This window comes from Bicyclus anynana, chromosome 25, assembly GCF_947172395.1.
Source record: "Bicyclus anynana chromosome 25, ilBicAnyn1.1, whole genome shotgun sequence".
NCBI classification, from domain to species: domain Eukaryota; kingdom Metazoa; phylum Arthropoda; class Insecta; order Lepidoptera; family Nymphalidae; genus Bicyclus; species Bicyclus anynana.
The window spans coordinates 10,665,108-10,688,826 of NC_069107.1; the positions used below are offsets into that span (position 1 = coordinate 10,665,108).

Here is a 23,719-nt window from a genome sequence, read left to right on the forward strand (position 1 = left end):
GTCTACAATATGTAATTTTGTCTTCACGTAATATGTCGTGACGCGCATTTTAGGCCAATTGGACAGGCTGACGGATACTGAGGCCACGTTACATGCTATAGACTAGTGGTGAAATTTATTGTACAAGAAGGTTGAAGTTAAGCTTTCTAAATCTGAACTAAACTAAGTATTATACCGGAGAAAAAGTGCAGAAGTTCAACTATCTGGGCTGATCGGGCAGCTTATGTAGATCATTAGAAAGCTGGTGACTAAAGCGAATTAGCTTTCTGCTAATGAAGAAAACAGCTTTGATGCTGATTAATTTTTCTGCTGATTAAAGGTGTCCACCATAGCAAGTAAACCTCATAAATGACTCTAGTTTTAAAAGGGATCAGGCTAATGGGCGAGGCTAAGGGAGCGAGGCAGGGCCCGCCGGTCGACATAACACAAACTCCGAAAATCAAAATCCCGTAGCGTCACAACCACTCACATCACTACTGCCTATTGCCGACGAAATAACTCACGCGATTCTAGCTCACGAATACACTAGTACGATACAATACAATATAACTTCTCGTATTTTATATAATCTTTAATTAATCCATATCGTATTTAGCAGCGACGAATATATTTTCTTTTTTTTTTTCTTTACTCCTCTAAATATAAACTCTGTTAATCTTAAACGTCTATGGAACTAAAATTATTTATTTATTTTGTACCATAAATTGTTGTTAAAATTAAGCCCTCAACAGACAAGCGGTACGAACACCGGACGAGAGTCGCGCCGCGGTCCGACCGACCGCGCGGTCCGCCGCCGGCCGCCGCACGGACGACTGCCCTACCTTACTGCAAGAGACGCCGCCCCCACTCCCGCATATATTTACTATTTATTTATTCGTATAGTGTAGTGATTTAAATAGGTATTTATTACTTTTTCTTTCATCTATATTTTTAAACGTTACCGGACGTCACCAACTTATCCCACACTATTATTTAGGGGTTCGAGGGAGAGTGTAGTGTAAATTAACCTAACCGAAGGACCGTTTTAGACTGCATCTTCGGAGTCCACAAGTGTGACGCTCCGAAATACGACATCGATGGATATCTGTCGACGTCACGAAGACATCACAGCTCCTTGTCAACTCGGGGCTCTGGTGTTGTTGAAACTCCGTCGATGCAAACTAAGAAGTCGAACTATGCCTATGGATCATTAGGGCGACGATACACTAAGTTATAGTTAAGTTGCTGCGGCTCGTTCCGCACGTCGCGAGCGCCGCACGCGGGCGTGACGTCACGTGCGGAACGCCCGCACGACGACTAATGCTTTATAATTACACAATTATTAAGATTCTGTCGAAAAAAAAGTTATCGAGGATTAAAAATCTGTAATAAGATTTGTGTTTAGTATATAAAAGAAAACATGAAAATAGAATTATCTCTATACTTTTACAGACCAAAAAATCTAGGCAACGAAGTATATAACAGCTGCTAATTAGGACAGAGTATATCTAAAGTAAAAACAATGATACACTTAATATAATATTATGTATAGTTGTCGAGCGCATTGGAATCGTAACACAGCTGCTAGCATTTCGATGATCCAACACATAGACTTGCTTAAAAAAATAAACAACAATTTTTTGCAATATTTAGTTCAGAACGCACACAGGCATAAAGACAGTCGTACCTTTCTTAACATCAATATATTTGTCACTGTCTTTCACACTCTAATAGAAATATAATATCTCGCTCGGACTGCACAATAGGCCAAGTTGTATTTTATTTACTCGATTTCGCAATTGTCTTCCAAGCAACTGCTTAGTCACAACTAAAAACCAGCCCAAAAGAATACACTAGTAGAGTTCGACCGAGATGAATATTAAAAATAATAAAAATACTAAAGCTGTAGTACTTTAAGGTGTATTTGGTAGACCTAGTTCATGCTGACGTGCGTTCTGCAACTGAGCTGCATAAAACAATATAAAGTACGTTTCACACAACACTGTTGCGCACTAAGCTAAGCTTCGTACGGACAATGGGACAAACGCCGCGCTGTCTTTACAAAGCTTTACAAAAAGTAAAATACTACAATACGATACTAAGAGTATCGAAACGTTCACAGTTTATTACGTCTCATTCGCGCTGATCGCAGACCTCGTTAATATCCGACAATGCGTAATTTTTTATCGATGCGGTAAATAAGTCAGTGTGCGATCAGCTTCTCGGAACAGTGTCGTAAAGTCAAAAACGCGTACGTATTTACATTATACATTGGATTTAAAACTATATCGATGTTGTGATAAGGTTCAATTTTAGTCGGCAGCCGGGACCGGCGAAGCGATGCGAACCGATACGAAACGAAGCGAAGCACGGGAAAGCGTAAAATAATTAACTTAACAACCACCGCGCGCTGCGTCGGACCCTGGAGTCGAAATGGCGGACGAAATGTGGGTTAGTTAGTACATCGCGGAAAATATCAGAAGTGGGATCAACAATATCGATGCCCACTGAGCTCAAACAATTAAACAAAAATGTTAAATTCTGATAAAGATTTATATTTTCTTTCACTAAAAATCCTTTTTTTTACAAAGTACCCTCATGAATGTCCCGCCAACCCACGATCCGAGGCAGTGTGCGGAGCCCTTAACATGTATTAGTAACGCATTATAATATAAAACGAGTTTATCACTAAACTGACTGAGTAGATATCTACGTACCTACTAAATTGTAAAACTCTTAACAGCCTACATTTTTTTGCTGTATTTTTGTATATTTTTTTATTTATTTAACTTTTTTTAATGTAATAAAACGTCACGACGCCGCAACGCTGGGAAACTGTTAAAGAGAACGGACGTAAATAGAAGTTTATTTAAATTCATATTTTTACAAAAAAAATTGTTTGGATATAAATATTATCTGTCAATGTCAATCACAAAAACTTATTATTTCAAAATCATAGAAGAAAACATGGCAGTCAAAAACGACGTCATTATAAAATGGTTAATATTATTGATCCTGTGACTTCATTATCGATTTAAAGCAAATGATTATCTCTTTGCGTTTTTTCTACAAAAGTAGCACTCGTTATGATTTACCAGCGCTTCTGTCACACACCAGACTTACAAACATCTCAACTATATTTGTTGTAATTTTATGAATATCGTATCAGTTTATGTCAAATGTACTTCATCATTTATTAGCTATTCTGCAAAGACGTTTTAAGCCTCGATACCCTGAGAATCGAATTAATTTCTATCTCGTATCTAGAATCGTATTAAAAAGAAACAAATACAGTCAAGACAAACGTCTTTACAATTCCTATAATCAGCATTAGTTCGTGCACAAAACCACGCGCGGCGTCGCAACGGTCAGACAAACAGACGATCACAAAATGAGGAAACGTAACGAAGAGAAGACTCGTATGAATACACTATAAGAAGTAGGCACGCCCGACTCTGCCACACTCGCACTAGCCTAGCGCTCACACGCACCTTATATACACACGCACACGCTCCACGCGAGCTTCCCACTCAAACTACACCGCAAGACCACTTAAAGGACCGTTTATATCTACAGACATTTAGCGTGCCAGACACGTGCCTTAGCAGACAAAATAATGTTCATCTATACACTGTTAACGTATTTATATGTATCGTAACGCGACCGCGGGCCGCGCCCAACCAGTATTCGCGTAAAGAATATTTTGTCTGTGCGGTTCATGTCTGTGGAGTCGTTTTCATGAAACCGGAACCAAAATTGACAGCGCCTTACACAAATGACTATAAGACCGTCATTACCAAATGACAATGAGCGTCATTAAGACATTAGCGCCGCGTCTGGGGGACTTCTTTCATGAATAGGATTTCAAGTGTCTCTAGCAACCTGCTGGGTAGTGTCAATAGACAGTGTCTGTGGGTGTCTGCCACGCTACTTGTCAGTGATGCACTGTGTCTGTAGATAAAAACGGACGTTTAGAATCAACTAAACTGACTTCCGATTATACTCTTTTGTTGCATCTAGATATTAAAACAATCATATTGAATAAATTGCATTGCAATTTGACCAAGTTATAGGCAGGGGCACAGTCAGGACAAGTCTAAGGTCAAAATATCAGGATCAAAGATGATACAAATTCCAATTTTCCAATGGTGCAATCGTAGTTTCAGCAACAAGCAGCTCTTTTAGGTTACGGATACTACGGATGCGAATTCTGACAAACTGCGTTCTGACGAAATCGTACGCACACACGCCTGTTTTCCATTGACTGGCAACGAGAAACACGTCAGAACAAGTACCACGTCGTTTGGGTCAGAGTATCGCTCACTCTTCTGACGAGTTTGTCAGAGTTCGCGTCTACAGTGACCGTATCCTCACACAGGGTGCTCACGAACCAACTTAACCTACCCGCGGGACGCCGCCACGGCCGACACTAGGCGGACAACCGACCGACACCGATACATCGCTAATATAGATCATTTCCATTGATCCCACACCCCGCACTGTGAACTTAATGGTCCCAATTGAATTGAAAAAAATTCTCATCAAGTAGCACAAGGCCGCCTACCGCTTTACTAAATTACGGGCGTCTCAGCTTCTCAGCATTAGACTTACTCTTGTTTTTGAAATCTTAATAAACATTGTTGTTCAAATGCACTTTTAAAAGTGATACTTATGTACTGTTTTACCGACAAACAAACTGTCATGTAGACATTACGTGACTTAAATTAATATTCTTATCAAATTTTATTTCGTGCGATTTTAAATCAACGAAACAAGAATTGAATGTAAAAAAAATATTATTCGAATGAATTTTTCGTAAAGATAGTGCGGGGTGGGTCTAAGCAAAAAACGGTTCAATCTGCTTTTCCAAAGTACCCCCGAAATTAAAGTTAGCTTAATATTACATAATATGTACACATATTTTTTTGCGTGTATCAATTTCTCGCATCTATAAAACTTTATAAGTCTTTTAAATTTTGAAGTCCCCAATCGATTGCCAATTGTGGAAAATACATACATCCGAATTTATAGACAGTAGTAGTCTTTTTATAAATTAATAATAGAAAATGCTTACGATAATTATTATATATACTACACAAATTGATACAAAACTTTTTTAAGTTTTAGAACCTTTAAAGCTCTAATGTTAGAGATACCGCCGTCGGTATCAAAGTAAACTAACGTATTATGCTTATACTACCCGCAAACTTATAGTGAACTAAATAAACTTTCGAGGACATTTTTTGTTCATTCCTTCTTATTCCCCCTGTTTTGATTTCGCCAAAATTTCACATTTTTGTTTAACAAAATTTGCTAAATAATAATTTAGTGCACTTTTAAAGACAACAATTTGTCTCCGTTTAAAATAAAGGAGCCCTTCGAGTCTTGAATTTTAGATTATTGCTTACAGCATCACCAACTTAGTCCCAACTTCGAACCCAACTATTTGGTACTTGGTAATTTCAAAATTACCAAGTACCAAATATCCAAAAAGTTTTTTCAGACGTTCGTCTCGTTTAAAGTACAAAAATTAAACTCTTGGAGTTTTTTCGCCAATCATTATAAAAAGTACCTAGTCGCTTAGAGCGTTCTGGATTTGATCCGGGATGACGTCAGACGTCGAAACTTAAATAAAGGTAGGGTATAAAGGTATACGCAAAGTTATAGTTACATACGAGGGTTACATATAAAGCTACAAATCGGCCGCGGCACGTCCCGCTCGCCTACGACAATATCACAGCAGTACGCTCCCTGACGTTCGAGTGTCGCCGCCAGCCGACACACTCTGCCTCTCATCTCTCTTCACCCCCCTTTCACAAACTTTCTTCACTCCACCAAAAATTTTATCAACTCCCCCAGAAATTTTCACCAGCCCCACAATTTTTCTGCACTCTCCAAGAATACTCCTTTCATTCCCCCACAAACTCCCTCCACTTCCGGAGCGCATCGACAAACGGCAGATGTAATACGCGCCTGCAAACACCCGGTGTCCACCTCTCTCCCCCAGAGACGCGCCGAGGCTAGAATCATTCCGAGCGTGGTGAGTCTAAGCTTCATAACCTATACAAGTTGAAAAATGTATATTTCTGCATTATACCGATTAGGTTGTACATCAACTTATTGTAAACCGATATTGACGACTTCAATTTAAGTTTATAATACAACTTAACCAGCACATTCGTATCTAAGGCTTCAAGTCATAACATTAAGTCGTAAGTTACTGTCGTCACACAGGAGTGTCGGAGAAGCTGGGAAATGGTTCTACCGTCGGCGCTCCCTCCCGTGCCTGTTAAAACATTTCATCAATGTAAACAGACCCAAATAATTCATTATAGTAATTAAAAAAAGAACACGTACACCTACTATCTAAATTAGTCGCATATTATATTATTTATCTCCCGAATTTAGCATTATTTTACAGAACTACCGCCGGGGATGCCTTCTTTAGATAACGAGGGTTCCGTTCGTACATTCGGAACCCTAGAAACGTTTGATTTCGCACAAAACCGAACCTTTTCACCTCTTACAATTCCCCGGTACACAAGGGTAGAAACTTAACGAACGAAAATGACATGTAATTATATATTATGACTTATGCCGAAGTGACTTCGGTGGCTAAATTTTACATATACAGAGACGGTCGGCGCCTCGCGCGGACCTCGCGCGCCCTCCGCCTCGGCTGCACGGTGGAGCGAGCTATATAACAAATACTTGACTTTTGCACAATATTACACATTGGTAACAACATTTATAGGTAGAGAAGATCAAAATTTGGTAAACAACAGCACGCACACAATAAAACAATCGGCCATTTTGGAACCTAGCGTTCTAAAATGGCTGATTCGTTTTTGATTTCGATTTGCTCGAAAAGTAGTTTTCGTGAAATTAAGCTAAAATACAGTTAATGACAATGCAACTGTGGCATATTCCAATGAAAAAGTATTAAGGAATCCTTCACGTGCGGCTTGTGTATAACGAAGACTTTTATAAGTTACACCGATGTACTCTCATTTTAACTTTAACATACATAGGGTATCTATTTCATTGACGTTTATTATGTATGCGCCAACGAGTTTTACCGATGTGACTTATAAATTTATTTGGCAACAATTTTGAAAATATATTTTAGCATGAACGTTTCAGAGCTCCACCGTGCACCGTGCGGCCACAGGCCGCGCGCGTCCGCGGGTGCGTCGTCAGCCGCCGAGCGCCGCCCGCGAGTGCACATATTTACACGGTCGAAGGGTGCCGAGCGCCGCCCGATGTGCACGTATTTACACGGTCGAAGGGTGCCGAGCGCCGCCCGCGGTGCACGTATTTACACGGTCCGAGGGTGGTGTGGCGCGGGCGGCGCGCTATGTACACGCGGCACCGCGGCGCGCTCAGTGCGGCACGCTGTCGCATCAAATCCGCGAGCCCGCCGCGAATGGCTCCTGCAACGTTTAATTATAGGATATAAATGGATTTCATAAAAAATAATATCAAATTCAGATGATTATGTAATTTGATTGATTTCTGAAAAACAAACAAGTAAAAGCAAAATAATTAAAGACACTGTAAAATGTAACAGGACATAATATACCCTGATCCCTATGACCTGAAAGGAGAGGGAAAGGCGCTACAGCGGTTCTATTTTTTGTGATAAGAAAGGGTACATTATCCTTGAGCAAAATGGAGGAGCTTTAAAAATAAACGAAAAAATTGAGGGTTTTCATACTACTTCTCGAGACGTCACTGTAAAGGGGATGGACGTCACAATCGATAGGGAGCAGCTAGACGAGACACTCAAGGACAAAGTTACAGAGCTTTAAAAGCTTCTGGACAAATAGCTACAGAGTCAAAACAGCTGTAATAAGATATTAAGATTACCAATGGAGGACACGCGAATAGAAGCGAAAGAAAAGGATCGTAGCAAGAAGTGCTATCACTGTGCTAGACATAGGCATAAAGCTAAAGAATGCACGAAGGAAGCTTGGACTACCTGCAGAGATACTATCTGCAGGTCAGATAATACTAACACAGTATATATGTATTTTCTGGCTTGCTCGTTTTTAAATATTCCTTTACTTTTAAAAACAAGCACGCCAAAAAAGTTGGCATTAGAGCAATCACCACACACGGGAGCAACGCCGATCTCATATATAGTTCTCATACATATTATACAGTGGCAGTGGCGCAGCTGGCGTGCGCGGCGACGCTGCCGGTGCTGCGTGTACTCACCACGTCTCTCGCGGGCTGCGCGCTGCCGGCCCGCGGGACGCCCGACGGCCCCGCCACCGCCGCGCCCTGCAACACGCGCCGACTGTCACACACTACATCCCACCTACTCGTATAACTTAATTAGCATGCTTTGACTGATAAGCAAATGTTATTTCTTCAATTTATGAATATCAAACAAAAACTAAATACTGCTTCAGTGAGCTTAGGCAGGTAGGCAGATATTTTCATGAAAATGGTTGGAATGTGCACTCTATTTTTATTTTGGTATTAGAAGTCCTGGTAGAAAAAATGCTAGAGATTTTATCTTACTACCGGTTGAAGAGGAGTGGCAAAATAAACGCCTATATGCTCAGAGCCACAATGAAAAGAAAAGTAAAAGATAACCTTACGAAGGTTAACACGAAAAAAAAATTAAGCGATTCCGTGCAGAGCGCAAAATTATTGAGGTTATTTTTGTCTGTTTGTGCAAGTTAGCCTTGCCCTGCTGACTAGCTCGCAGTCAAATCTTCAACATTTACCTCCTCAACCGAATAAATGGTTGGACTAGAAGATGCCTACTCATTATTGTCTAAAAGTATACAATTTAAAGGAGACAGGAAACTCAAGGGCATTCCTTCTTATGATAACGACTAAGACACGTAGAAACTAACACCCATATTTATAAACATTGTTTATTGAGCATCATTTTCAAAATAAAGTGGACCTACTAATCAGTACTATTTAAAGTCCACTTTACTCTTGCCGCTCATCGTATCTGTACGCAGTTACCTGGTGGTGGTCGGCCGAGTCGGAGTGCGCGCGGTTCATCTTGTCGCAGTAGTCGGCGAGGATGTCGCGGAAGCGCGTCCAGCACTTCTCGGGGACAGTGATCGCCGTGCGGAAGTTGCTCTTCACCTGCTGACAGGACCGAGTATACGTCGAGTATATAATCACCACCACACCACCACATTAAAAAAAAAGAATATTTGCCATATCTTTCTTTTTTTTTTTTAATATGACCTATATTCCCATAACCCTCTAAGTAGTCAAGACTGTATTAGGAGTGGGTACGCCAATATACCAACGGCGCGGGGATCGAACCACCACCCCTCGGTGATGAGTCCGACCGCTCTTACCGTTGAGCTATAAAGGCTATGAATGAGGCACTTCGTCAAGAGGTATTGAACAATGTACAACTTTAGCATGTGGTCCAGTAATATTAGGTTTTATCTGGGGAAAATTTTCTACTAGAGCTGAATTTATGTACACACATTTTTAATACGTTCTGCCTTCTGAACCAATAAATGAGTCATTACAGACAAAATTACTTGACTTTTTAAAGTGCTATACAGGGTGCTCAGGAGTATTTTCCATAATTCTAAGGGGTTTTTTTTTTTTTACTAGTTAGCCCTTGATTACAATCTCAGCTAATGGTAAGTGATGATGCAATCTAAGATAGAAGCGGGCTCACTTGTTAGGAGGATGAAAATCCACACCCCTATCGGTTTCTACACGACATCGTACCGGAACGCTAAATCGCCTGCCGGTACGTCTTTGTCGGTAGGGTGGTAACCAGCCAAATTATATTCTCTAAGGAAAAATAATTACAAATGTCTAAGGAACATGTGTTCTAAAATGAACATTTTCGGAGTAAAAAATCTTAATTTTAAGAAATTAAATAGGACGTGTCTTAAATGGTGAATGAAAAACATCGTGAGGAAACCTGCATACCAGAGAATTTTGTTAATTCCCTGCGTGTGTGAAGTCTGCCAATCCGCATTGGGCCAGCGTGGTGGACTATTGGTCTAACCCCTCTCATTCTAAGAGGAGACGCGAGCTCTGCAGTGAGCTGAATATGGGTTGGTAATGATGATGATGATGATGAAATAGATCTTAACTTGCGTCCATTATATCGCATCCTTATATTATGACCTAGCCAAACTTATTCATTGATAATGATAAATATCATGAAGTAGCTTACTAGTGAAGTGCGGAGTGCCATTTGCAATATCTCGTTGATATCAAAAGTCTTAGCACTACGACTACGTATTTCTAAATGCTATGGTAAATATAAGTGTGTGTTACATGGATAGTCGGAATCATTTGAATTACTTTGTATGAAAACATAAAATGTTTTTTTTAATTATAAAGTTCGGCTCCTATAACCAGACTTGTAAACATCTTGAAGTTATAGGAAACACTCCCGAGAACCCTGTATAATGCAGAATATCAATATATGAAAAGCAGACAACACAGCATATTCAATAAAAAAATATTTACAAAACTTATAGGTAAGTGAGTAAAACTCTGTTTATCGCCGATATCTTGGTTGCTTGCGTAACTGTCAAAGCGAAGCTTGACTGTCTTATACATCATTTGTTACTTTGTGTAAATGACCTCAATATTCATTATAATATGGCAATGAAATTTTAATGTAGATTTTCTTAAAATTTGCTTACGAACTAAAAACAAATTAATTAGAAATTTAAAAAACATTTTGTGCTTTAGAGAGATATTATCACTGGTATTTGTCTGTCTATATGTCTAGTGCGATATTTTTAGTCTCACTATTCCCTCATGAGAAAAGGAGGGATCGTCTAGACGACATGGTAGAACGAACACGGCGTAATTTTAACCGACTTCAAAAAAAAGGAGGAGGTTCTCAATTCGAGTCTATGTTTTTTAGCCGGTTTAGCACCGCCTACAAAGTGATCAGCATGTAGAACGTAAAATTTTTGCTTTTTAGTTTAGTTGATACGTTTTATGTTTTTGAAGTCGGTTGTATTATTATTAAATTTTTTATAGAAATGAAAAATTTCTGAATCATTTTAAAGATGTTTTTAAGGCAATCACTGTCATTTTATGTCAGTATTTTTCGACTATAAATATTGAAAATAACTTTTGATTAATCAATAAATTAAGTTTATGTGAATTTTATAATTTTAAGTTCGTATGTGCCTAATATACCTAGATAACTTCTATATAAATATGAACTGTAAATATATGAACTCACCGATTAAAGAATCATATGCAGATAGAGCGCACGCAACACGACAGCGAAGCAGCCAATCCAAATACAAATTCAAAAACGAATACATTCTCGAGTCAGTACACTGAGCGTCGCATAAGTAATTTCCAATATTATTTAAGACAAATGGCGTCTTATGTTCACAAAAACAAAAGAAAGAAGATGGAGTATCTTTTCATGGCAAATATTGATTGTTAGTCTATTTTGATATTATTTTATGTAATTGTTGTCAGTGTCAAATCTTGAAATACTAAACCTTCAGAGAATCATCCGGTGTTGCTAGTTTAAATTCAAAATATTCTCCCTAAAATTCAAACACCCAGCCACACTTAAAAGTCTTCCTTATATCCCAACATTGTTTAATAATTTCATAATCAACATCTATTATTCATCGTCATTTTGTAATCTGACATAAAAAAAATTATATACATGCATAATAATTGGAGATTCGAACAAAATTAAATTTTATTTCATAAATATTTCGTATACATTTTTAGAAAAAATTATGAAAAAGGTTTTCAGATGGCAACATTATGAGAATGTCAAAAAGACGCGCGCTTGATTTGTTTATGCGTTTCACCGACTTCATAGCGCGACTTGAACTCATTCTGGATCATTCTCTATTCTGTGCATGAACTATGAATAATAGATTCATTTCGGCATGATCCTTGAAAATCTTACAAATCCAAGCGGTAACCAAACCTAACTATACTCACGAGGCACAATTATCCGATCATTTTAGTATACTCACGCATATTAAAGTGGGCGGATAATTGTGCCTCTGAGTATATGACAAAATTCATGAAATGTAATAGTTTAGAGAACGCGTCGTAAATGTTTTCTGTCTGCGTCAGTTCTTATCGTCGGTTTTGTTATCACTTGGAATTGTCGTTTTTTGTGGATAATAATAAATAACGTATTTAAAATAAACATAAAAACTGGACAAGAAGAAAACAAAAATAAGAAGCGTGCGGGTTGAAACATAAAGGTTAGTGACGTAAAATTCCGCTGCGTGTCACGAAAGTTACCGATGATTTTATGCGGTTTAAATACAAGAGACGTTTTTTTATTTTTTTTTTTCATGCTTTACAAGTTAGCTCTTGACTATAATCTCATCTGACATTGCAAACTAAGATATTGCAGGCTTTAAACTTGTTAGGAGTAGGATGAAATTGACACTCCTTTCGATTTCTACACGACATCGTACCGGAACGCTAAATCGCGTGGCGGTACGTTTGCCTAGGGTAGACTGCGATAGCCACGCATACCTCATATACCTCATTACCCGAAGATAAGTATGGTAGACATTTTTTTTAAAGAATATTTCCCACACCTTTTAAATAATGATCAATATTTCCATTTCCTTCCTACTAGTCAGAAAAGACTGTGTTAAGGATCGAACCGCGACCTCTCTGTGGAGAGTCCGACCCTTATTCCATTGAGCTATTAAGGCCATAGCTTGGGACTGAGGTAGCCTTGTACCAGCTGATGATGGCACCATTCAAATACGCTGATGATGATGATGGTAAAGTCAACGTTCGCTCGCGCAGCGCTGTGGTGGGCGGTGGGGAGTGGGTGAGGGGCAGTAAGCATGCATTAGTAAGGCGCGTGGTTCACAATTACTTGCAACGATGGTACCACCTCGCTGACTTTCATGTAGATGCCGCGGTTGTTCTGGCCGATGTCGAAGTAGAAGTTCTTGTTGTCGACGCGCAGGTGCCGGCCCTCGGGCAGCTCGCCCTTGAACCTGACCACCAACAACACAAAACTCATTTATTTCAATTCACAGATCAGATCTAGGCAGATAGAGCGCATAGAACACGACGGTGTCGTAGCCGCACCAAATACAGAATTCAAAAACGAATACATTCTCGTGTCATTACGACACGCAGCGTCGCATCGCAAGTAATTTTCAATATTATTCAAAAAATATGATTTCTTATATTTTTAACTATTTTAAAACCTGTTTACAAAAACTAAAAAAAAAAGATTGAGTATTTTTTTATTGGTAATATAAAAATAATATTGTTAGATAACGCCCTTAGCGGACGCCCTTCGTCCGCGTGAAAATCAATTGTAAACGTTCAACCCATATTTCACCACTTTAGGGGTTGAATTTCAAAAATTCTTGAATCACATTATATTTCGTATTTTTTTTATGATTTTTGAAAAAAATTAAAAAAATGGGACTTTTACAAACTTTTAACTCCAATTTCACCCCCTTCTATTTTTATATTTTAGGGTCAAGGTCCCATTTACCATAATTGATCATGATCGGTTCAGCCGTTACCCGTGAAAAGATAACTGACAGACAGACAAATAAACAGACTTACTTTCGCATTTAAAATATTGATATAGACGATGATAATAATTAGTTAATAAATCGAAAACTTAAAATTTTAATTTTTAAAAGGCGTTTTTATCTATAGCTTGACATCTATGGTGCGCGCGAGGCTTTGCTACCCTCCTCCCGGCCCGCGCGGACCATCGGCAGTATTACGAACGAATTAGCTAAGCCGGAGCTAGAGCACGCACCCGCCGTCGTCGGTGCCGAAGTCGTCGAGCAGGTCGGTGAGCGCGTCGCGGAACTCGATCATGCCCTGCGCCGGCAGCGCCACCTGGGACCGCGGCCCGCCACGCGTGATCGTCTGCGACACGCGGAGGAAGCGCCCGCGGGAGTTCTCCTTCAGGTCCAGGTAGTAGCGGCGGTTGTCCTGGAGCATCGACATTTATTGAATATCAAATTGTGAAAACTATAACCAAAATAAGACCCTAGAATGGCAGAGAATGACCTTGAGTGAAGTCACGCACTTGTGAACGATGTGTGTAGGGTTAAAGGTGCCTTTGACAGATATCTAAAACTCCCCTTTTCCACTCAAGTCACTCTCCCCGTCTATCCCAAGTAACCCATAAAAAATTACACAACAAGAGATGTGGACGGCTTGAACGCCACGAGCACAGTGAAGCCGTCCGTACCGCAAGTCGTTGCAACGCGGCGATAACACTTGGTGCGGACAGTGTTTGATAGTGAATGTCCATCGGCTGTCAAATATGTGTATATGAAGAAGTTTATAAGCACTTTCAAACCGTCAAGTTGGTCTATTTGTAGCAACTCTAATACCGGCTCTGAAGACAGATTTCTACTGTTATGAGACAGCAAAAATCGAAGTTTGTATCATATAGTATTTTGAATATTATTTATATTTTCAAAAAAATATTCATCCATGAGTGATGAAACCCAACTCCAGACCCCTAGCTGCAGACATGACCCCTACCTTGAGCATCATCTCCGACTTGAGCTTGCCGTCGTCGGGCACGTTGTCGGGGTTGGGCGGGCCCAGCGACGAGTAGAAGTCGCTGAAGGTGGACAGGTGGTCGCGGAACTCCGCCGCCGTCGACATCGCCAGGAAGATCTGGCTGCGCCGCCCGTCCGCGCCGATCTGCAACACGACCCCCACCCTCAGCACACAGTCTCATCGATCTCATCACAGCCATATCGCACGTGCCGGGCCGGGAGGAGAGTAACGATGCCCCGCGGGCACGACTTCATACCCCTCCCCCGTCGCCCGCATATCATGGGAGTGTCTTCAACGAACTTGCCAAGCTATAGTTTACTGGCAAACAACATGTTATCATCATTTATATTATATTTATTCGCATTTTGTTTGCGTTGAACAATAACTTCAAGAGAAGGAGCAAATCGATTGAAAAGGAATATTTAGTCGTAGTTCCCTTTCCCGTGAGAATACGGGGATAAAATATAGCCTGTGACACTTATATAACGTGGCTTTCTCGTGGGTAAAAGTATTTTCAAAATCGGTTCTCTAGATCCAGAAATTACCGCTACAATTCGTCAAACTTTAGCTCTTTATAATATTAATGTGTGAAAATCTGTTGTATCCAAGTAAGACTCAGATGTGACAAAAAGATCTATACATATAGATAAAGAAATATTAATAAGGAGGTCAACAAATGTTAGTCTTCTCAATGTTGACCCATGGAGAGTTGCGTGTCGTGCTAATGAATACTCCGACAACATGGACATCACACCTGACGCTTTGGTTACGCCGTCAGTCATTGATCGCTCTGATAGCTCAGTAACTACACGGAGCAATTAGTTGTTGTTCAATACTACACGCGAGTTGCGATACCAACTTATGATAGCAGCTGAGGTCGGTAGCGCGAGTAGGCCAAGAGCCAATGACAGAACACAGCTGTGTGACTACATGTGGATATATAGACAAAGCACAATTAATTGAATAAACTGAACAAATAAATTAAATTCTTAAATTATTACAGTAATTTTTGCGATAAATACTTTAATATTTCTAAACTTAATGAAAATACATAACATTTCATAATCTTACCGAAAATTCTCAATAACAGCCCGCATTTGGCAGTTGAAATTGTTACATCGCACCTACCTTAATTATAACTTAACTCTTGATGCAATCACATCAGATAGTAAACTATATTACAGTCTATGGTGCAACACTCGTGCCTAGAAGTTACCTATTCATTCATTTTGTAGAGAAAACGGAAGCTTGAAGGGCATTCCATATCTCTGCGTATGAGGAATTAGGAACTAAACCGTTGGCAACACATTAAGCTGTTAACTTTTGATAGTAATGAGATCCCAATAAAGTCACTCTAAAAAGCGGCGTGATGAGGTCAAATACTCCAAGATCTACAGAGGACAGGAGCCTAAAATAAGCCGATAATAATAGTAATTAAGATTATTTCAAAAGCATAAATGTGTTTATAGTAAATTATTATATCTATAAAAAAGTAGAAATTAAATAAGAAAACATTTAATATGTGGAATTATAAAAGATTTTCTTATAAGGTAGATAGCACAGTGGGCTCTCGGCCTACGATATCTCGCGACAATCGGTTGCGATACAACCGAGCGGCTATCATAGTATCAGTTACATCGGCGCCTTATCGTCGCGTTACATAAAGCGATACCGACCGATCGGCGAATATGAAACGGCATTAGCGATATTTAAATTATCTAATATCCCACAAAGATTAAACTAAAGATTTGGTAATTTACTTTAAAAAATAAAACTCTTGATCCTTGGGCCCAGGTACAAAATATTTATTCATAATCATACTGTTCAATGTGATAGCCCAGTGAATATGATCTCTACCGTCGATTCAGAGGGCGTAAAATCGAATCCGGTCTGGCCATGCACCTCCAAGTTTTCAAGCTTATATCCTATCCTACTCGTAAGAAAGGAAGCCTGCCCTGGTGGATAATGATGAAACATTCGGTACAGAATGTCAGCGACCACACTAATGAGAAGCAAAAAATCAATTCTGCCTGTATTGTGAGCAGCGCCTGACAATAAAAAGGCTTCGGCGCGCCTTGTTGCAGGAAATTGGAAAACATCGAGCGCCACCCCGACGACTGATGAAAAGCGTGTGAAAATTGTCTTTTAGACAAATTTTCCATGTGACGTTCCATACCCAATAATGTTATTTCTTGGGAAAGGAAATTAATTATTTATACGTATTATATAGTTTTTTAATTTTTTATATTTTCCTATACGGGGTTATCCCTGGATGCACTGAATATATTTTGTTAATTCTTCACCACAACAAGTAATATTATTTATTTGTGTCATAGGCTATATTTTATCCGCATATTACCACGGGAGGTACTAATCGAGCGAAGAGGTTTTGTTTTTTTTTTTTTAAAAAAAAGGAAGAAGAAAAAATTCTTGTAGCATGGTGTTATATCTATAGAAATATAGATATAACACCATGCTACGACCAATGGGAGCGAAGCCGCAATGAAAAATGTGTCTAAACAATGATAAACTGTTCCGATGATGATGATGAACTGCGCTTCCGTTCCCTGCGCTGCATGAACGATTAGAGTTATGCAAAATTGTACCCCTTTAAGTACTAAAATTCGCGCGTCCGCTAGTAATTATAAAATTTCTCAGTTATTAGTCAGTTATCCCATTGTATTCAAAGATTTCAGTATCTTTTTCCTACGAAAAAATTGCCACAGAATACAGAATGGTGCTTCGACTGTGATCTTTAACATTAAACGACTATCTATGCAGTCTAAGATGGAAGCGGTACAAGTAAATTGAAAACGCCACCCTCCCCCCCTCCAGGCTTTCTCTCAGGCTTACCTCCGCAACTTTGATGAACCTCCCCCTCCGGTTCTGCTTCACGTCGAGGTAGAACCTCTTTGACTGTATCTGCAGCATCTTCGTCGCCAGCTCCTGCTCCTGTGGCTGTTGACCTGCAACACAACGCTCACTTTGAAGCAAGGACATCAACTTTATTAAATAACCAGCAAACGCCATGCGGTTCCACCCGCGTGGTCATATTCGGCTCAGTACTGAGCTCGAGTCTCCTTTCATGAGGGGTTTACCACCACGCGGGCCCAATGCAGATTGGCAAACTTTACACACGCAGAGAATTAAGAAAATTCTCAGGCATACAGGTTTTCTCACGATGTTTTCCTTCACCGTTTGAGACACTTGATATTTAATTTCCTAAAATGCACACAACTGAAAAGTTGGAGGTGCATGCCCCAGACCGGATTCGAACCCACACTCTCCAGAATCGGAGGCAGAGGTCATATCCACCGGGACACTGGGCTCGAAAACCATATTAATGACAAACTATCATGTCCTAGGAGTGGGTTGGTCATTAAAATAGTTTAGCAGCCAGAAATCGAACCTTGAACTTTCTGAGTTTAATTGCAGCGCTACAGGGGGCTTCATATGAATGCATGCCACAAACCCAGCGAGTAGCGCTGTTCACGACTCATGACTAATGAAGTTTCTCTCCGATAGACACTGCTGAGACCGGCACACCGTAAACAGCATCTTGTTTCATTAGCTTTGATTCATTTGGTTGATTTTTGTGTAAATTGATTAATTTGGTTGTAATAGCCCAGTGGATATAACCTCTGCCTTCGATTCTGAGGGCGTAGGTTCAAATTTTCAGTTATGTGCATTTTAAGAAATTAAACATAACGCGTCTCGAACGATGAAGGAAAACATCGTGAGGAAACCTGCATACCTGAGAATTTTCTTAATTCTCTGCGTGTGTGAAGTCTGTCAATCCGCATTGAGCCAGCGCGGTGGACTATAAGCCTAATCCCTCTAATTCTGAGAGGAGACTCCTGCTCAACAGTGAGCCGAAAATGGGTAGCTAAAGATGAATTTGGTTGTTGGACTGGGTATGGGAACATGACGACACCTGCTTTAAGGTCCTAACTGAAAATCAATGCTGCATAGGTACATAGCATTGCCTAGATGTAAGGCCTTTCCTAGGCCATATCACAAATCACAGGTAATCGACTAGTACTACTGCTGGATTGGCTGATGCAACTTGAGTCTCATCAATGATGAATGATCAGTCGTCATCATCATCATCATTAAGAGCCGATGGACGTCCACTGCTGGACATAAGCCTCTTGCATTGACTTCCAAACAAAACGATCTCGAGCCGCCAGTATCCAGCGGCTTGCATGCAACCCGCTTGATTTCCTCGATCCACCTAGTGGGGGGTCGACCAATACTGCGCTTTCCGGTGCGGGGTCGCCATTTCAGCACCTTGGACCCCAACGTCCATCGGCTCTTCGAACTATGTGGCCTTCCCATTGCCACATCAGCTTCGCGACTCGTTAGGCTAAGTAACTCTGGTTCTTCTGCGGATCTCTACATTTCTGCTGAGTGGGAGACCTTTATTTGGTGAGTGCGCTGTTTTTATTGTCTTTTTATATATTTTTTGTAGCTTAGCTTAATTTTAAGTTTTACTTTGTTCTTTCTTGTTAGATATCTGATTTGTAATATTGTGATATGTAGCAAAGCTTATAAATAACGCTCTTTTCTTTCTTTTCATCTGGTGGCGTCGACCAGAGAGCCGTCTTATATCAATTATTAGTGTCATCAGCTGTAATTAGCGGTGTCGTAGAGACGGTATCGATTAACATGCTTCTTACACCTGCTAGCGACACTCGGACGCCCCGCGCACCCCGCGCGCCCCGCCGCCCGCTGGACGCCCGTAATAATTGATATTAATAGGCTATACTTTATATGAAAACCTACACTTGTATGATTTAGATGTGTAGGTATCATAGGCGGCTTTTTGAAAAGCATGACTCATTTTACTAAACCTCAAAGTTAGTCAGTCCATACTTCTGCCATAGGTAAGTATGAATTAACTGACACCTGGATCGAATGATGTTTGTATTGTGTTCGGTTGTATTTGGTAGTCAGGTGTCAAGTTAATGCGCACAAGCTGTACATTTTAAACTTGGACAATAGAGGATCTGGATCCTTGGAAACCTGTTATCTTCCAAAGCCTATAAAGTATATTTGTACTATAAAGTCTAATTTTTTTTATCCTGCGGCAATTTTTCCCAATATGAAAAGTATCCTATGTTCTGCTCCAAAGTCCAATTTATCTCTATAACAAATTTCATCCAAATCAGTTCAGTAGTTTAACCGTAAGTAGTGAAAAGGCAACGGACAGAGAATTTTTTTTGCATTTATAGCGGACGCCCACGACTTCGTCCGCGTGGAATTTAGATTTTTCCAGGGTTAAAAGTAGCCTATGTGTTAATCCATGAGTAAGATCTATTTCTATTCCAAATTTCAGACAAATGGGTTCAGTAATAGCGAGTAGTAGGATATAATATAGAAGTATGGATATCGATGGCACTAAATCGGCCCGCCAGCCAACCAAAGAGAAGGCGGCGGTGCGTGACAATGCGTTGATGTAACCGATCGCGATTTCTAATTACGGTCACTTTAGTGTCGACACCTGCCGACAGTGCCTCCCGACTATTGTATGGATTTATTATTGGTTTTTTTTCATTCAATAACTAGTTTGAAGTTAGCCTTGACCTAAGGGATTAAAAACCGCCATCTAGTGGCACTACTGCACAACTGTTTCAATTCCTTACAAATTTGCATTTACGGTTACGCGATAGTCACAGTATGAAAACATTGAAATTTGCCTTTAGGCAGTCTGTTGTAAAGTGACGATGCAGTAATACGAAAGCGGACTTGGAATTTGTACAAGTTTATTCTACGGATTCCTCTAGCGGTTTCTACGCGGCATCAAAAAATTTTTGGAAGAAACGCTCGGTGGTAGCCCGACCCGGGGTTTGAAACTAGGATCTCGTGATACAAAGCTATAAAGACTAACCACTGGAAAGAGGCAGTTAATGATAATGGGTCAAGATTATAGGTGGTATTAAAATTCATTATTTGTTATTGTGGAGGGGAGGTATCAGTGTTGGTATAAATAAGAGGGTTTTTGATTACTTGTGCTGAGTTGTTTGTTAGGTAGCGTAGACACCGACATGCTGCCAGCCACGTTAGTGATTTGGTGCAATGTTCTGTGTTGTAATTATTGTTTATATAAATTATTTAGTGTGGGAATCGAACATCGAAACTACAATGAAAGGATCATATCGAAACTACAATCCAGACTTAAATTATTTTAATTTAATCATAACATCTTACCGGAGTCAAAATTATTTCCACCCGCGTCCATGCCTTGACCATGATATTCTGAAAAAAAAAATCAAACAATTACTTCGTTAAGTTGGAAAAGATATACATACGGAAAAGAGGTTTAAAATAAAACAATTGCGGTTTCTCATACATAAGAAGTGTTTTGTTTTTATTATTTTACATAACTTAACTGTAGTTTTTTTTTTAATTTGATGGAATTAGACACTGACATCAAGATATTTAACAGTTGCTCTTTTAAAAGACGACATCATATTCTACTATGTTCTTATGTGTCACGAACTACAACTGATTACTTATAGTAATAGTATAGGGTAGTTGGTCATATCAAATTTATTATAAACAATATAAATTTAGTGGAATAAAGTTCTCAGAACTTTTATTAATATCAATTAATATAAAAGTTAAGGATTTCTTAGAAAACTTAATTTAATTATCACGTATTTTTTCAAATTTTCCAAACGTCAAAAACGCTGTTGTCCATTTTGTGACGTCACTAACACACTTGATGTATTAAACGTCAAACTAATTGTTAACTATATATTATTATTGTCAAACGCTCTGTTTCTAAGGGATTTGTTATAGTGACGTCATAAAACAGTTGAAATATGGACCATCATGGCCGACAGGCCTTTTGGCTTATATTGTCAAAAACATACTTAAAACTAAAATTTTAAGAACATTTAACAAAAAAAGTGTCAACTAGCCAATGTAAATCTGCGAAGTATTACTGGATCACTCAATGAAGTTGCAATGTACGTCGTATATCGTTTCTAATTCGGAATTCAGATATTCTACGAGTACTGTAAGTTAGACGAAAAGCAATATCTCCATCGGGTGTTATCTTCATACATTTATAATTTAAACATTACATCGACGAGTGAACTAATTAGGTAGCTTAAAAAAGACGAGTGAAATCGCACCTCGCAATACCAATACCCAGCACGCAAACGCTGCTCCCGTGTTACAAAACCTGGCCATTGGTAACGACTAACGACTATCATACATTTTCATTGTAAGAAAATTGATATCAACAGAAAAAAACTAAGTTTCCCTCTTAAAACTGCTATGATGCGAAATACACAATAACTTACACATATTTTGATTTGACTATTTTTGCGGTTCTTTTCAATATCTTTTGAAACAAGTTATTTATTTAATTCAAAAACTAAACAAAACATAAATTTGTTACAAAATTACGTAATTAACTCTTTTTACAGACTACATAACCCATCCTTTAGAAAACATAACCCATCTTGGGTTATGTTTTCTAAGTGTCAGTTGTTTTGGGGCAAAATTTAAAAAAAAAGCATGATGAAAATAATACTTCTAATTGTTGTAATTTCTAAAAACTTTAGATTCTATAAAATATGAAATAGTAACTTTATTCTTAAATGTGTAGTGATAGCCCAGTGGATATGACCGCCGCTACCGATTCCGGAGGGTGTAGGTTCGAATCCGATTCGGGGCATGCACCTCCAACTTTTCAGTTGTGTGCATTTTAAGAAATTAAATATCAGTCTCAAACGGTAAAGAATAAACATGCAAACCTGAGAATTTTCTTAATTCTCTGCGTATGTGAAGTCTGCCAATCCGCATTGGACCAGCGTGGTGGACTATTGGCCTAACCCCTCTCATTCTGAGAGGAGACTCGAGCTCAGCTATGAATATGGGTTGATAATGATGATGATTATGTGTGGATTTTTAAAAGGTAAACCGGCGAGAATCGGCCTGTATGGAGTCTTCGCCGGTGATATCTATCTATAATAACACAAGACAAGTAGTCTGCTGTAGACCAAGTAGATTGATAATGATTACTATCCGACATCCGTACTTGAAAAAATTCATAGACTTTTAGACATCTATGAGTATCTCATCACAATACGTTTACCGATTGTGATAGCACTGAAGCGTTAAGGGTTCGCAGTAGAGGCAAACTGCTCCCAAGCAGATTACGCCGGGCACGCGAGGCCGACAGGCAGCCAGTTAGGCAAATAAGGCCATTTGCTCGCCTCGACATCCACCCCTAACTGCCGCGCACTCATCTGTTGTAATTGAAACTTAGGGCTCACGTTTCCGAATAAAGACTCAATATATAAAGGTTTAACTTCGACTTGTCGTCATTATCCATTTTAACGGTCCACTACAGATGCGACCAGTGAAGAGAAATAAAGACAAAATTACGACCAATGGCATCGGAGTTACCCCAGTCCAGTCTCTTTCGTACCAACGCAATTAAAGAAATAGTTGGTATGTCCGGGTGTGCCGCCATTGGTTATCTCGTTAATCTGTTATCTGACGATCAAGTAATCTCGCATGCATGCAGCGCTAACAGCTTGAAAAACTGATCGTGTGTGGGTCGCGATGTGCATGACATCATGATCGTTAGTTGCTGACATTAGCTGGTTGGTATGTTAGCGCCACTGACCTCACATCATAAAGGAGAGGGGATATAGAGCCTCTATGCTGTTTCAATGCAGTACCAAGCTTTGTTCAAATAATTTAAGTATGAAGTTAAATGAAGACCTATGTCCAGCAGTGGATGATGATGATTATGATACTTTATATATGTTTACCCTAGTTGGGACCTTGTGCACGCCACAGTTTCGAGGTGTATCCGAGGCGCAACCCGAGCCGGCGACGCGCGGTGCGGTCAGCCGTGTCGACACACACTGACCCGAATCCGCGCGTTTTGTGTCTAGTGCTTGCTGTCATCATGTGTACTCTATATGTGTGGACTATGTGCTAAATATGTACCTTACTCAGCGTACACACCATAACCATCAACAATCCATATGCAGCTCACTGTTGAGCACGAGTCTTTTCTCAGAATGGGAGGAATTAAGCTAATAGTCCACCACGTTGGCCCAATACGGTTTGGCAGACTTCACACACACGGATTAAAAAAAATCTGAGGAATGCAGGTTTCCTCGCGATGTTTTTTTCCTTTACCGTTTAACACGTGATACTTAATTTCTTAAATTACACACACTTTACA

General features: G+C 39.6%; 1 protein-coding gene across 9 annotated transcripts in view; it reads right to left on the minus strand.

Annotated features, from left to right (window-relative positions):
• Positions 1 to 7,237: 7,237 nt before the first annotated feature.
• Positions 7,238 to 23,719, minus strand: part of LOC112047001 (transcriptional activator protein Pur-alpha) — a 29,165-nt gene continuing 12,683 nt past the window's right edge. For 5 of the 9 annotated variants that reach the window (XM_024083883.2, XM_052889381.1, XM_052889386.1 and 2 more), the window contains exons 2-9: positions 20,713 to 20,760; positions 17,356 to 17,468; positions 14,482 to 14,646; positions 13,742 to 13,920; positions 12,830 to 12,953; positions 8,968 to 9,096; positions 8,200 to 8,265; positions 7,238 to 7,412 (exon numbers count right to left, since the gene is read on the minus strand). In XM_024083883.2, the coding sequence (XP_023939651.1) occupies positions 7,383 to 7,412; positions 8,200 to 8,265; positions 8,968 to 9,096; positions 12,830 to 12,953; positions 13,742 to 13,920; positions 14,482 to 14,646; positions 17,356 to 17,468; positions 20,713 to 20,760 (854 nt within the window). In that variant the 3' untranslated portion in view covers positions 7,238 to 7,382. The remainder of the gene's footprint in view (positions 7,413 to 8,199; positions 8,266 to 8,967; positions 9,097 to 12,829; positions 12,954 to 13,741; positions 13,921 to 14,481; positions 14,647 to 17,355; positions 17,469 to 20,712; positions 20,761 to 23,719) is intronic. The other 4 variants (XM_024083886.2, XM_052889384.1, XM_052889383.1 and 1 more) reach the window with 3 other exon arrangements.